Source organism: Elgaria multicarinata, chromosome 10, assembly GCF_023053635.1.
Source record: "Elgaria multicarinata webbii isolate HBS135686 ecotype San Diego chromosome 10, rElgMul1.1.pri, whole genome shotgun sequence".
In the NCBI taxonomy this organism is placed as follows: Eukaryota; Metazoa; Chordata; class Lepidosauria; order Squamata; family Anguidae; genus Elgaria; species Elgaria multicarinata.
This window is the reverse complement of record NC_086180.1, coordinates 14,022,722-14,034,861: the sequence shown is the minus strand read 5'-3', so window position 1 is coordinate 14,034,861 and position 12,140 is coordinate 14,022,722. Positions and strand designations below refer to the sequence as shown.

At 46.3% G+C, this 12,140-nt stretch overlaps 1 protein-coding gene across 1 annotated transcript in view; it reads right to left on the bottom strand.

Moving 5' to 3' along the window:
* FRAS1 (Fraser extracellular matrix complex subunit 1) overlaps nt 1-12,140 on the bottom strand; it is a 355,924-nt gene that overhangs the window by 25,474 nt on the left and 318,310 nt on the right. The window contains exons 56-60 of the mRNA XM_063136077.1: nt 9,135-9,295; nt 8,403-8,550; nt 8,066-8,271; nt 7,096-7,252; nt 1,434-1,634 (exon numbers count right to left, since the gene is read on the bottom strand). Of these exons, the coding sequence (XP_062992147.1) occupies nt 1,434-1,634; nt 7,096-7,252; nt 8,066-8,271; nt 8,403-8,550; nt 9,135-9,295 (873 nt within the window). The remainder of the gene's footprint in view (nt 1-1,433; nt 1,635-7,095; nt 7,253-8,065; nt 8,272-8,402; nt 8,551-9,134; nt 9,296-12,140) is intronic.

Sequence of the window (12,140 nt, the reverse complement as noted above, 5' to 3'; positions counted from 1 at the left end):
GGAGTTCGATGCCGCTGCTTTAAGACGTCGAACTCCAGTAGGGTCGTGGTCGATGGGTTCAGCAGGGATTTGGGGGATGGGCTTGTGGGTGAGGGCAGAAGGGGCGCTTGAGGAGTATGGAGAAGGCTAAACTCCATACACTGATACAACACAACCCAGCTTAATCCATCTGCTGAAACGGCTTCCACATTTGATTCTATTTGTCCTCCATGTGCTTCTCAGTTTGTGCCTCGCCTTTTGGGCATCAACCTCAATGGAGCCCTATCCCTTGTTCCCAGATGGCATACAAAGTAAAGGCTGCGTTCGGATGTCCCAATAACCCAGGATGGGTTAAATAAGCCAAGATAGTGTATTTAAACCATTGTGGGCTACTGTGTCGTTTGTTTGTTTTTAACCCATGGCGGCCTATTTGACCAAAATAACCCACGGTCTGCAGAGTAGGCTGTTTAACCCATTATGGGTTATCGTGTCATGTGGCAGTCACGGTGGGTTCTTTTGGTGGCCTACAGAGTTGCTTGGCAAAAGCAGCCCAACCCGCTGCCGCTGCTCTCCTCCAGCTCACAGATCTTTGTTTCCACGATCTGCCTAGCAGCGCAACCTGCCCTAACCTTCCCCTGGCGGTGCATTCTGCAACCTCCCCGAGTGTCAAACACAGTCAGCTGGTGGCAGGAGTGCAGGGTCGTCATCTTGCTTTGTAGGCATCCCTGCCAGGGAATGCCGTGTATGAAGTCCCCCCCCCCCCCCCGTTGCAAACTTCCATGGAGTTATAGCTGCCACCCCCTTTGTCAGCATGCGGGGCTTTCTCCGGCCTCGTGGGCATCCCCACTAGAGGAGGCTGCGTGCGACGTTTGGCCCCGATCCCGCAAACTTCCAAGGATGAATCTGTGCCACCCCACTTTGTGGTGCACCTGGGGTGTTCCACTCCTTTGTGTGTAATTGTGCAGGGTTCTGACGGTGCGTCGGGTGCCTCCCCACCAGGGGAGAGGCTGCGCGTGAAGTTTGGTTCCCATCCTGCATGCTTCCAGTGCTTTAGAGCCACACCCCCAACCCTTGCCGGGGTGATGCTGCAAGCGCTGAATTAACCTCGCCCATCTCGTTGGGATATTGTGGAAGGTTAAAACAGGCTGCTGCGATGCAGTCAATGGGCAAAACAGCGCCACTGCTTGGACAGGAGGACTGCAGCAGGACAGGAGGCAGGGGGGAGGACTCAGATTACGCACAGTAGCTTATTTGTCTCATCATGTGGGGGGCAACTGTACCCAATTTCCAAATAAGCTACTGTGAGTAGCTTATTATCCCATCATGGCTTAAAGTGATGTCCAAACGCAGCCAAGAAGTAAGCAGCAATAAACATATCTTTGCCAGTGAAGGAGGTCTGCTATGATAGAGTCCAGGGAGGTCCCTGTACATTACATGCACTTTCTGCCCTTTACCGGGGTTAAACTTGAGAACTCGGCTCTTTGGATAGTAATCGATTCCAGACTGCGCTGAGCCATCACGGGTGCTGCAGCGAACTTTGGAGGTCCTGTTCTGGTCCCCTCGCCGGATCACCTTGACGTTCAAGAAAGCCACACCCTCCGGCCCGGGAGGCTCCCGGACCTGGTAGGCAGCCTCTTCGAACTCGATGGTGGGTGCTGGAGAGATGGAACAAGGAAGAGAAGAGCAGCCCCATGTCAACCAGTCCTCTGCATCCAAGTGTGAAGAACACTTTAACTTGGGCTGCCATCCTACACCCACTTACCTACGAGTAAGCCTGATGGAACTCAACGGCATTTACTTCTGGGTGAACATGTGTATGGCTTGGATCCAGGTTATCTGAAAGGCTGTATTCTCCCATAGGACCCTGTCCATCCTCTGAGATCTTCAGGTGAGGCCCTTCTCTTGGTCCCACCACCATTACAGGCACGGCTGGTGGGAACGCAGGAGAGGGCCTTCTTGGTGGCTGCCCCGGGGCTCTGGAACGCCTTTCCCAGGGAAGCTAGACTGGCTCCCTCCCTGGTGTGTTTCCGGAGGCAGGCTAAAACTTTTCTGTTCCGGCAGGCCTTTGTGAGGGGTGGGGAGCCTGGACCTGTGTTAATGTGTTATAGCGTTGGATTTGTTATCGTTATTTGCCTTTTAAAATTGTGTTTCAAAATTACAGTTGGCTTAGCTCTATTTTAACTTTTGTATGTATGTTTTAATTGCATATGTTTTAATTTTGTAAAGCTGCATTGAGTCCTAGTATTGAGGGGGAAAGCAGGATATTATTATTATTATTATTATTATTAATAATAATAATAATAATAATATAGGACTGGGCTGTTAATAGCATAGGTTGTTTGTTTTAGAGTGACAAATGTTAGTGTCGAGACACAGGATGAAAGATTAAATTCACGGCAGAGTTCAGTACAGCGGCAACGTTTGACAGCCGTGCTAAAATTTAACAGCATTTAAATTATTACACCAAGTCAAGTCAAGTCAGGTTTATTTATGTACCCCTTTCCTGCAATCACTGCACTCAAAAGTGGTGCAAAGACGTTTGGGACTTTTATTTTCAGTTTAGAAAACAAGACAATTAAATGGGGAAGAGGGAAACATGGCCAGAGGTTTATAAAATTGAATTATGTTGGGAAGACAGGGCTGGCCCAAGAGATGTTGATGCTAGAGGTGAAGGGCAAAATGGTGCCATCCACCCACCGCCCCACCACAACATACAGAAGCCAACTATTAGACTGGTAGATGAATGCTACTTCAGCACTAGAGAACCAGTGTGGTGTCGTGGTGAGAGTGTTGGGCTGGGACATGGGAGATCCAGGTTCTAGTCCCCACATGGCCATGGAAACCCACTGGGTGACTTTGGGCCAGGCAATGACTTTCAGCCTAACCTACCTCACAGGGTTGTTGTTGTTGTGAGGATAAAATGGAGGAGGAGGAGGAGGAGGAGGAGGAGGAGGAGGAGGATTATGTAAGCCATCTTGGATTCCTTGCAAGAAGAAAAAAGGCAGGATATAAATAGAAGGACAGAAAAATGCTGGTGGTGGGACAGCATCCTCCACCACACACGAGGGCAGTGGGCTAGTTTATGGGGTGCAGGTAGGGCCACGTGGCATACAGAGCTCCAAGAGAGGGGAATGGCAAGGGGGCTCTCACCACTGCCATCCCACATCCCCAGGTATCTATAGGTAGTCGTTAGCTGGTTGGCTATTGTGTGAACAGAGTGCTGGACTAGATGGACCCTTGGTCTGATCCAGCATCAGGGCTCTTCTTATGTTCTGATGAGGTGGCCGCCATAGCCTACCTAATGGCGTGACTTTGAGTCAAACAATGATGCTGAATGCCAAGAGGTTCAGGGCAGGTAAAAAGAAGCGCTTCTTCATTCAATGCATGAAGTAATTTATAGCTGCAAGATGTGCTGATGGCCATTGGCTTTGATGGCTTTAAAAGGGGACTAGGAAAAGTCATGGAGGATCAGTCTATCAATGGCGATTAGCCTCGATGGTTAAATGGAACCTCCAGACTTAGTGGACCTCTGAGTTCCATGTGTGTGAGAGAGTGTCTGTAAGCACACTCTCTCTCACACACACACACACGAGAAGAGAAGAGAAGAGAAGAGAAGAGAAGAGAAGAGAAGAGAAGAGAAGAGAAGAGACAAAAATAATAATAATCAGGAGATAGAGAAAGAATGAAAAGCAACTTTGGATCAATCAATAGGTTCAGATGATGAGTTTTTTGTCCTTTTCAGACTTGTGTGTTAAATATAATTTACCTGCTACGTCTCAATGGCAATACTTACAATTGTATCACTTGCTGGAATCTAGGTTTGCTCCAGCTGCTTTTACAGCTTCAGAGACTCCAGTTAGAAACATTTATAACAACCTGATGTTGTGCAGACTTTATACTGTTAGTTTTACCCTACCCTGTGCCTGTTTGCATTCTCTTCCCCTCCTTATTGTTTCATTATGATTTTATTAGAATGTAAGCCTATGCGGCAGAGTCTTGCTATTTACTGTTTTACTCTATACAGCACCATGTACATTGATGGTGCTATATAAATAAATAAATAAATAAATAAATAATAATAATAATAATAATAATAATAATAATAACTGACACGTCGATATATGTATTTAACAGCAGCATGTAAATATGATACCCATAGTTTAAGACTAGGTTGGAATAGAGAATTGGAGTGCCCTATCTTGCCTAACCAATGGACGGTTGCCCTAGCATCAGTATCTGAAGCTTCTATGGATCTCAGGTTACGTCTTATTCAGCAAAAAAAAAAATGTTTCGGCTCTATTGGACTCCACAACGCCTTTTCAATAAGGGTTTGTCTAACTCGCATAATTGTTGGAAATGTAATGCATGTAATGCTTCTTTAACTCATACGTTTTGGCAATGCCCCGTAGTTGCCCCCTTTTTGGGAAGAGGTTATAATAAGGATGAACTTTGTACTGAAACAATCTATAATATGGAATAATGTACATCTCCTCCTAAATTACCTACCGGCTTCTTGGAAGTTAACACATGGTCAGCACAGACGGATCTTCAGAGCCCTTATGACAGCCAAAAGACTTATATTATCACATTGGAAGGAAAAAATTCACACCTCCCATAATGCAATGGATCGAGGACGTAATCACACGATCAACTTTTGAACGAGTGTTATATAGATGCAACTTGCAAGTGGATAAACATATGGATATCTGGTCTGCTTTCCTTGAAACTTTTGTATAACTCTCTCGCTTATTTATTTATTTATTTATTACATTTTTAAACCGCCCAATAGCCGAAGCTATTTTTTTTTTTTGAATGGTACATATGACAGACAATGATGATAATTTTATATACACAATGTATGTTTTTTTTCTTGTTTTCATGATGTATTTTCTGTTTGGTTTGTTGATATTCACAATAAAAAAGTTTTTAAAAAGAAGGGAAAAAAAGAATGAAAAGCAGGCTATCAGTGCCTGCTAGCCCTGATGGCTATGTGCTGCCTCCAGTATCCGAGGCAGTAAGCCTATATGCACATGGTGGAAAGGTGGTATTGCGCATGTCCTGCTTTGTTGGTCATTGGCCGTCAGCTGGTTGGCCACTGTGAGAACAAAGTGATGGACTAGATCCGCCTTCCTCAACCTGGGGCGCTCCAGATGTGTTGGACTACAACTCCCAGAATGCCCCAGCCAGCTGGCTGGGGCATTCTGGGAGATGCAGTCCAACATATCTGGAGCGCCCCAGGTTGAGGAAGGCTGGACTAGATGGACCCTCGGTCTGATCCAGCAGGGCACTTATGTTCCTAAGTGGCTTAACTTGAATGATCAGCCGAGGCTCTGTTCTTACATGCTACATTTTCGTGTGACATATGCCATAAAAATGCAAGAGAATGAGGTGGGGCTGTTAAAGGGAGGAACCAAATCTGAAAAAGGTGGATGACAGCTAGGCAAAGGATGCTCAATGCACTTCAGTAGTGGTGTCATGGTAAATTTTGAAGTGCAGGTGCTCGTAATGACAAGCACCCAAGGAGAGTCCAAAAATACAAGCAGCTGTGTTGATTTGTGTGTGTGTTATAGATGTTTTTATATGTCTTTTGTAAAGCTAATGGGTCTTATCTGCCCACTCCAGACCAAACCATCCAAACTACTTTGCATTAGAACAGGAATAGCTCACAACAATATGTATTACTGCTGTGGGGAAACCATTTCCTCCCCCCAGCTACTGTGATGATCGCAGCTAAGCTTATAGGGTACTGTGGCGATACCCACCTTTCTGTCCCTTAGGTATGTCTGAAAGCTTGTATGTCTAGTGAGTGCGGAATGTTTGACTGAGTGTCCAGTGGTGTGGAGAGTGAATGGAGATAAGATTACTGTATCTATTAGAACTACCATATTTCTTCGATTGTAAGACGCCATCGATTCTAAGGCGCACACTAATTTCAGTGCCACCAACAGGGAAAAAAGCATAAAACTCTCGTCATGAGCAAGATCGCACGCGCTTGGACGACATCGCACGCCCCCCCGCCACACACACTTTCCGAAGAGGCCTCAAACTTGTGCCGCGCTCTCTATGCTCCCCCGTGCGCCCTTCTGTCCCTTGTCCTCTCTATGCCTTGGCCTCACATCCCCCCCCGTTCTAGCCTTCGCCGCGGCTCTGTAGTTTGAGGCGGCGCTTCCTTCTCGCGCTCCGCCTCTTCCTCGTGAGCCGAGGGAGGCGCTTTCTGAAGCGGCGCTAGGAGAGCCTGGCTGAAGGTGAAGAAGGTGCAGGAGCCTGAGGGTTGGAAGCGTGAGGCACGGAACTGGGGTGTTCCCCGGAGGGCAGGCGGAGAAAGGAGGAGTAAGCGGCCCGGCCTGGCAAAGCGGGGGCGGCCGGGTGGGCGGTGAGGTGGGGAAGAGGAGACACGGAGGCATCGTCCTGGCAACAAAACGCTTGGCTGTTTTTTGGTGAGGCTTTTGAGAGAGCCTTTCTTAGGTTTTCTGTTGGTAGTGGAAGCTGGTTGGCGCCGAAGGGGTGGGAAGAAGGGGTAGATACCGTATTTCTTCGATTCTAAGACGCCATCGATTCTAAGGCGCACCCCATTTCTAGAGCTGTTACTTTCGGGGAAAAAGTGCGTCTTAGAATTGAAGAAATACGGTAGTAGAATAGGCAGGTTAACTGGCATTGAAAGTAACTAAGATCTGTTAAACAAAAATAAACATTACCTCAAACCAAGTGTCTGCTTGGCTTTATCACCTGCTCTACAGTTACTATCATAAACTATCTATCTATCTATCTATCTATCTATCTATCTATCTATCTATCTATCTCAGCTTATTTCATACACAGCGGAACCTTTCCAGATTCTAGCCTTTACCCTCTGTGAGGAAAAGGTTGTGTTTTAGCCTACCCTCAGGTTGTTCAAGTGTTAGTGCTTGGCTTGAGAAGGGTGTGCTAGGCAAGGCCTTCTGTATAAGGTCGGTGCTGTTGCAGGTACACAGAGGAAGCGGGGGGGGGGGAGACAGATAATGTCATCATCCCAGTTAATTAAAAAATCCTAGTGCTTCACCCCCCATGAGCCCTGGTCCCACTACAACACTTCACTTCAGGCTGACAGTTCCTTAAGTACAGGCCGACTCCTCTTACCATCTTCATCGTTGGAGATGATAACGGTGGCCATATTGTTCTTCCCAACAGTAGCCCCACTCCAGTGGTTTCCAAGGGGGTTGCTCAGATATATCTGGAATTTCTCCTCCGGCTCAAATGCAGAGTCATCATTAATAAAGATGGTGCAGTTCTTCACCTAGAGCCAAGGATACTACCGGTTAAGGACTAGAAGGCAACTTGGGCAATTTGTTTATTTATTTATTAAAATATATTTATATCCTGCCTTTTCAATGATACGTTCAAGATGGCTCACACAACACAAAAATAAGTCAGATCAGAAATAAGTAATATTGGTTCTAAAGAGAAGCAGGCAGATACAGCAGGAAAGAATGACTCAAAATCCAGGATTGAAATAAACAAAATCCAGGATTGAAATGAACAAATGACCAAAATGAACAAGCAGGCCAGCTTTCCCCCTCTTGTTGCCCTCCAGATGTGTTGGACTACAACTCTCATCATCCTAAACCAGGCATACTGGTTGGGGATGATGGAAATTGTAGTCCAACACATCTGGAGGGTGAGAGGTTAGGGGAGGCAGAATTAGGAAAACCAAATGCCTGTCTAAAAAAAAAAAGGGACTTCATGGAGCAATGGAAAATCATCAGAGAGGGTGCGGGGTGGACCTCCTTTGGAAGGGAATTCCAGAGCCTAGGTGAAGCCACAGAAAAGGCCCTGTCTAAGTCTTGACCAGACATACATCAGATGTTGGTTGAACACAGAGGAAACCCTTTACCTATTTCAGCTGCATCATTCCTTGTCTTATCATCACAGCGTACGATCACTAGTGGTGGTCCAGAAGGCAATGTGTTTGTCTCTAACTTGGTTACTCAGCTCTAAATGGATTATGACCAGAGACTAATCACGTTTGAAGGCAATAAAGATGGTTTTCGCCGATAGGCTGCCCACCCTGTGTTAGATCATTGTTTCTTTGCCCGCGAGATTTGCTCACCTTCTCCCCTTTCAGAAAAGTGACACGCGACTCCTCAGCGTTTCTCCTTTCCTCAAAGTCCTCCATGACTCTTGCCGTCTGACTCTGGGTGTAACACCTGACCGAGGACTCATAGCTTAAGTCTCCAGTACGGATGATAGGTACATGCAGAATAGCATCTTTCTCTTTCGCAGGGTACACATCTTTACTAAATTTCATGTGTGGCACTGCAGAAAACACAAGAAGAAGAAGAAGAAGAAGAAGAAGAAGAAGAAGAAGAAGAAGAAGAAGAAGAAGAAGTAGAAGAAGACGACGCAGCGGCGGCTCAATTTAAATAAGGATCCCTTGATGCACTTACCATCCTGGAACGTGTCATTAATGGCCACCACTGCTTGGAAAGGCTTGGCCAGCTCAGCTCCTTGGGGCGAACTCAAGTACACAACAAAGGTTTCTACCCCTTCGATCACAGGGTACTGTGCATCATCCAGGATTGTCAGGGTGCAGTACTAATGGAGAAAAAAGAAATAAAAGGGCCTACCTTCTTAACATATAACACCTACCAATCCTGATTGTGTGTATGGGTCAGTTCAGACAACACGTTAGTCAACGCACTGGGAAAACTCCACTCAACGGTTGAGTTTTTAGAGGGTACTCCCCACACAACATGTTCTAACTCTACCATTGTGTAACTGTGGGCTACCATGGAGTTGAGTAAAATCCATCGTGACGTTTAACTGACAGTTCCTCCACCCTCTCTCCTCCCTGGGTCCTCCCGATGGTATCCCATCAGCCATTGCTGCAAAAAACCAATCCTGGCGGCTCTCCTAGAGCGGCACTTGCCACTCTTGACAGGGAACTCTGTAGCCAGTTGGAAAAGTCAACTCAACACAATGGAAAACTCCCTCCATGCAACACACAACACACCAGTTGTGTAGGAACTCTCCTCGCAACACCATGGATATTCAGTGTGGAGTGTTTTCTAAAAAAACTCCACCATGGAAAAAGCCCCTTCCTGTGTCCTACTGCTTTATGATGCCTGGTTTGGCCCCAGGTGCTAATCGCCCTGGAAGAGCAAGAAAAGTAGCAATACCTCTTCGGTTCTTCCCGGGCGAAACTCCACTTTCTTGGAGCTGGGTATGTAATCGATCCCCGGTGTAGCAGATGGCGGTTCTGATGTCCGAGTGGCACACCACACGGAGGTCGGGGTAGAGAGATCGGGTCCGTGCCTAGTAACTGGGATTTCAATAATCCCTGCAAAGAAGGAAAGAAGGATGGGGCGAGGAAGCAATAAATATAAGGTAAAATGGGGAAAGAGGGCTGCTGCTTGTATCCCTTAAGACACCGGTGGGGAGATTTGCAAATGGCACAATGGTCCCCGCATCAAGGTAACCCTTCCAAACTGCTTGTTATGGAATATCTAGGCAGACACATCCAGAAAGGCTGGAGGTGGGTGATTTTCTCTAAGTAATTGGGAGGAGGTGACTCCTCCTGTTTGTTTACGGACGCTAAACAGGTCTGACTCTGGTCAGAGTCCGGCTGGGAGACTGCCTGTGAAACCTACACACACCGCCTAGAGCTTCATGATGGAAATGATCTGGGATACAAATTTAACCAACTAACCAACCAAGCATCAGTCCATGAACAAGAAATGCAGACAGAGGCAAGGAGGCGACATTAACCAATAACCAGCAGCTTCGGTTGTTGACGGAGACGGTTGGGGTCAGGTGAGCCCTGTCCTCACTAGTCGTACTGGGCAAGGAAAGGGGTGAGCAAGTTCTCCGGAGGGTCTTCCCCAACCTCTGCCCTAGGCCACAGAAGACTTTGTTCTTTTTACAGATCAAAGCGCTTACGTCATGCCTGTCTTTGAGGGCCTTGGAATGTTGGCTGAGTAAAGTGGGAGGGGAGAGCAAAATGGCGGCAAAAGAGAGGAGGGGGGATTGCTGGAAGGAGAGGAGGAGAAAGAGGGCGTTGGAGGAGGAAAGGGAAGAAAAGGAGGAGGAATCAAGAACGTCGTGAGAAGGAGAAGGCGACAGGCTGCAGTTTACTGAGGAGTGCAAGAGAGCCACGTGACCAAGGACTAGAGAATAGGGATACACATCTGTTGCTGGTCCAGTAAACTCAACACTAACATCTGAAAGAGAACTGTGGGTTAAGAAAAGGAGCTGGACAGAGTTGATTCATAGTGCTGTTAATCGTTTTGTTCATGTTAGCATTTCTTAGCAGTTCTCAACCTGTGGGTCGGGACCCCTTTGGGGGTCGAATGACCCTTTCACAGGGGTTGCCTAAGACCATCGGAAAACACATATTTCCAATGGTTTAGGAAACTGTATTGACTGAACTATGTCATGTATCATCTTTTGTATTATTAAAGCGATTGTTATGTATTATTTTCATTAGCAAACCATCCCATGACAATGGATCGTGTAGAGAAGAACGAAAATGATTTTATGGTTGGGGGTCACCACAACATGAGGAACTGTATTAAAGGGTCGCGGCATTAGGAAGGTTGAGAACCACTGTCTTAAACCTTCTTAACCAAAGTAAATTCTGTCAAATACATATTTTGTTGGTCTTTGGAGTGATCGTAATCCACCTCTCCTCATCCTATTTATATTATATATTTATATTTATTGCATTTATATCTCGCCTTTTTCCTCCAAGGAACATAATCCTCCTCCTCTCCATGTTATCCTCACAACAACAACCCTGTGAGGTAGGTTGGGCTAAGAGTCTGTGACTGGCCCAAAGTCACCCAGTGGCTGAGTGGGGATTAGAACCCAGATCTCCCAGCTCCCAGTCCAACACTTTAGCCACTACACCACACTGGCTCTCATAGTTATAGAAACCTGAAGCATTACGCATACCTAAATCGTATTTTAATACTCATATTCCTGCCTCTCTAATGCAACAAATGTGCCTGTTTTTGTGAGCAAAAGTTCTGGGAAGCTGGGTGTAACGTTTGTCAGCTGTAGCCTCAGGAGCTTTGGCATTTGCCCTGTTTCTGATTTGAGCTTCAGGGCATCCAACGATGAAAATCCTGTCTTGCATAGGTCCATGTCCCGATCAAACAACCTTGATCTCCGTCATCAAAAGAAAAGGGGGGGGAAAATCAAATCCAGGGCTGAGTGCAGATATTCTTGGCAGTTCCACAACTTTTCCGTAGACCACCTGACTGGAGCTCACGGGCAACCACGGTTTGAGAAACTCTCCCCTTCATTCCAGGAACAACACTGAGATAGAGACATCCTAAACTAGGCAGTAATCTGACACTTCCCCTGGGAGGGAAACCCCATTGTCAGGATGTGCAAGTAGGAATGAGAGATTATGCCTCAACAACCAGAATTTGTTGACCCTCTGTCTAGCACAGTGGTTCTCAACCTTCCTAATGCCGCGACCCTTTAATACAGTTCCTCATGTTGTGGTGACCCCCAACCATAAAATTATTTTCGTTGCTACTTCATAACTGTAATTTTGCTACTGTTATGTAGCACAATTATGTAGCTCGGTTCCTAAGACCATCGGAAATATGTGTTTTCCAATGGTCTTAGGCGACCCCTGTGAAAGGGTCGTTCGACCCCCAAAGGGGTCGCGACCCACAGGTTGAGAACCACTGGTCTAGCACTAATAGCTGTTAGAACAGCCTTCCTCAACCTGGGGCGCTCCAGATGTGTTGGACTGCAACTCCCAGAATGCCCCAGCCAGCTGGCTGGGGCATTCTGGGAGTTGTAGTCCAACACATCTGGAGCTCCCCAGGTTGAGGAAGGCTGTGTTAGAAGATCACCCTTAAAGGATAAAAGGCAAAGGTCACAAGGAACCACAGTCTCAAAGGACGGGGTGAAACTTGAATTACAGATGGAGGAGAGATTAGTTCTGATTGCATTTTAATGCAAATTTACCTAATCTGCACTACTCAATTCGAAACACAGTAATGCTTCGTTATTCGCACTTTTCCCAATTTTGCGACACTATTTCCCTTTTTTTTTAAAAAAAAAAAATGCATAGTTTGGGAGAAATAATTCATTTCGTGTTCATTTATTACTTTTCTAAACTGCCCAACAGCTAAAGCTCTATGGGCAATTGCAAAACCAAAAGTGTC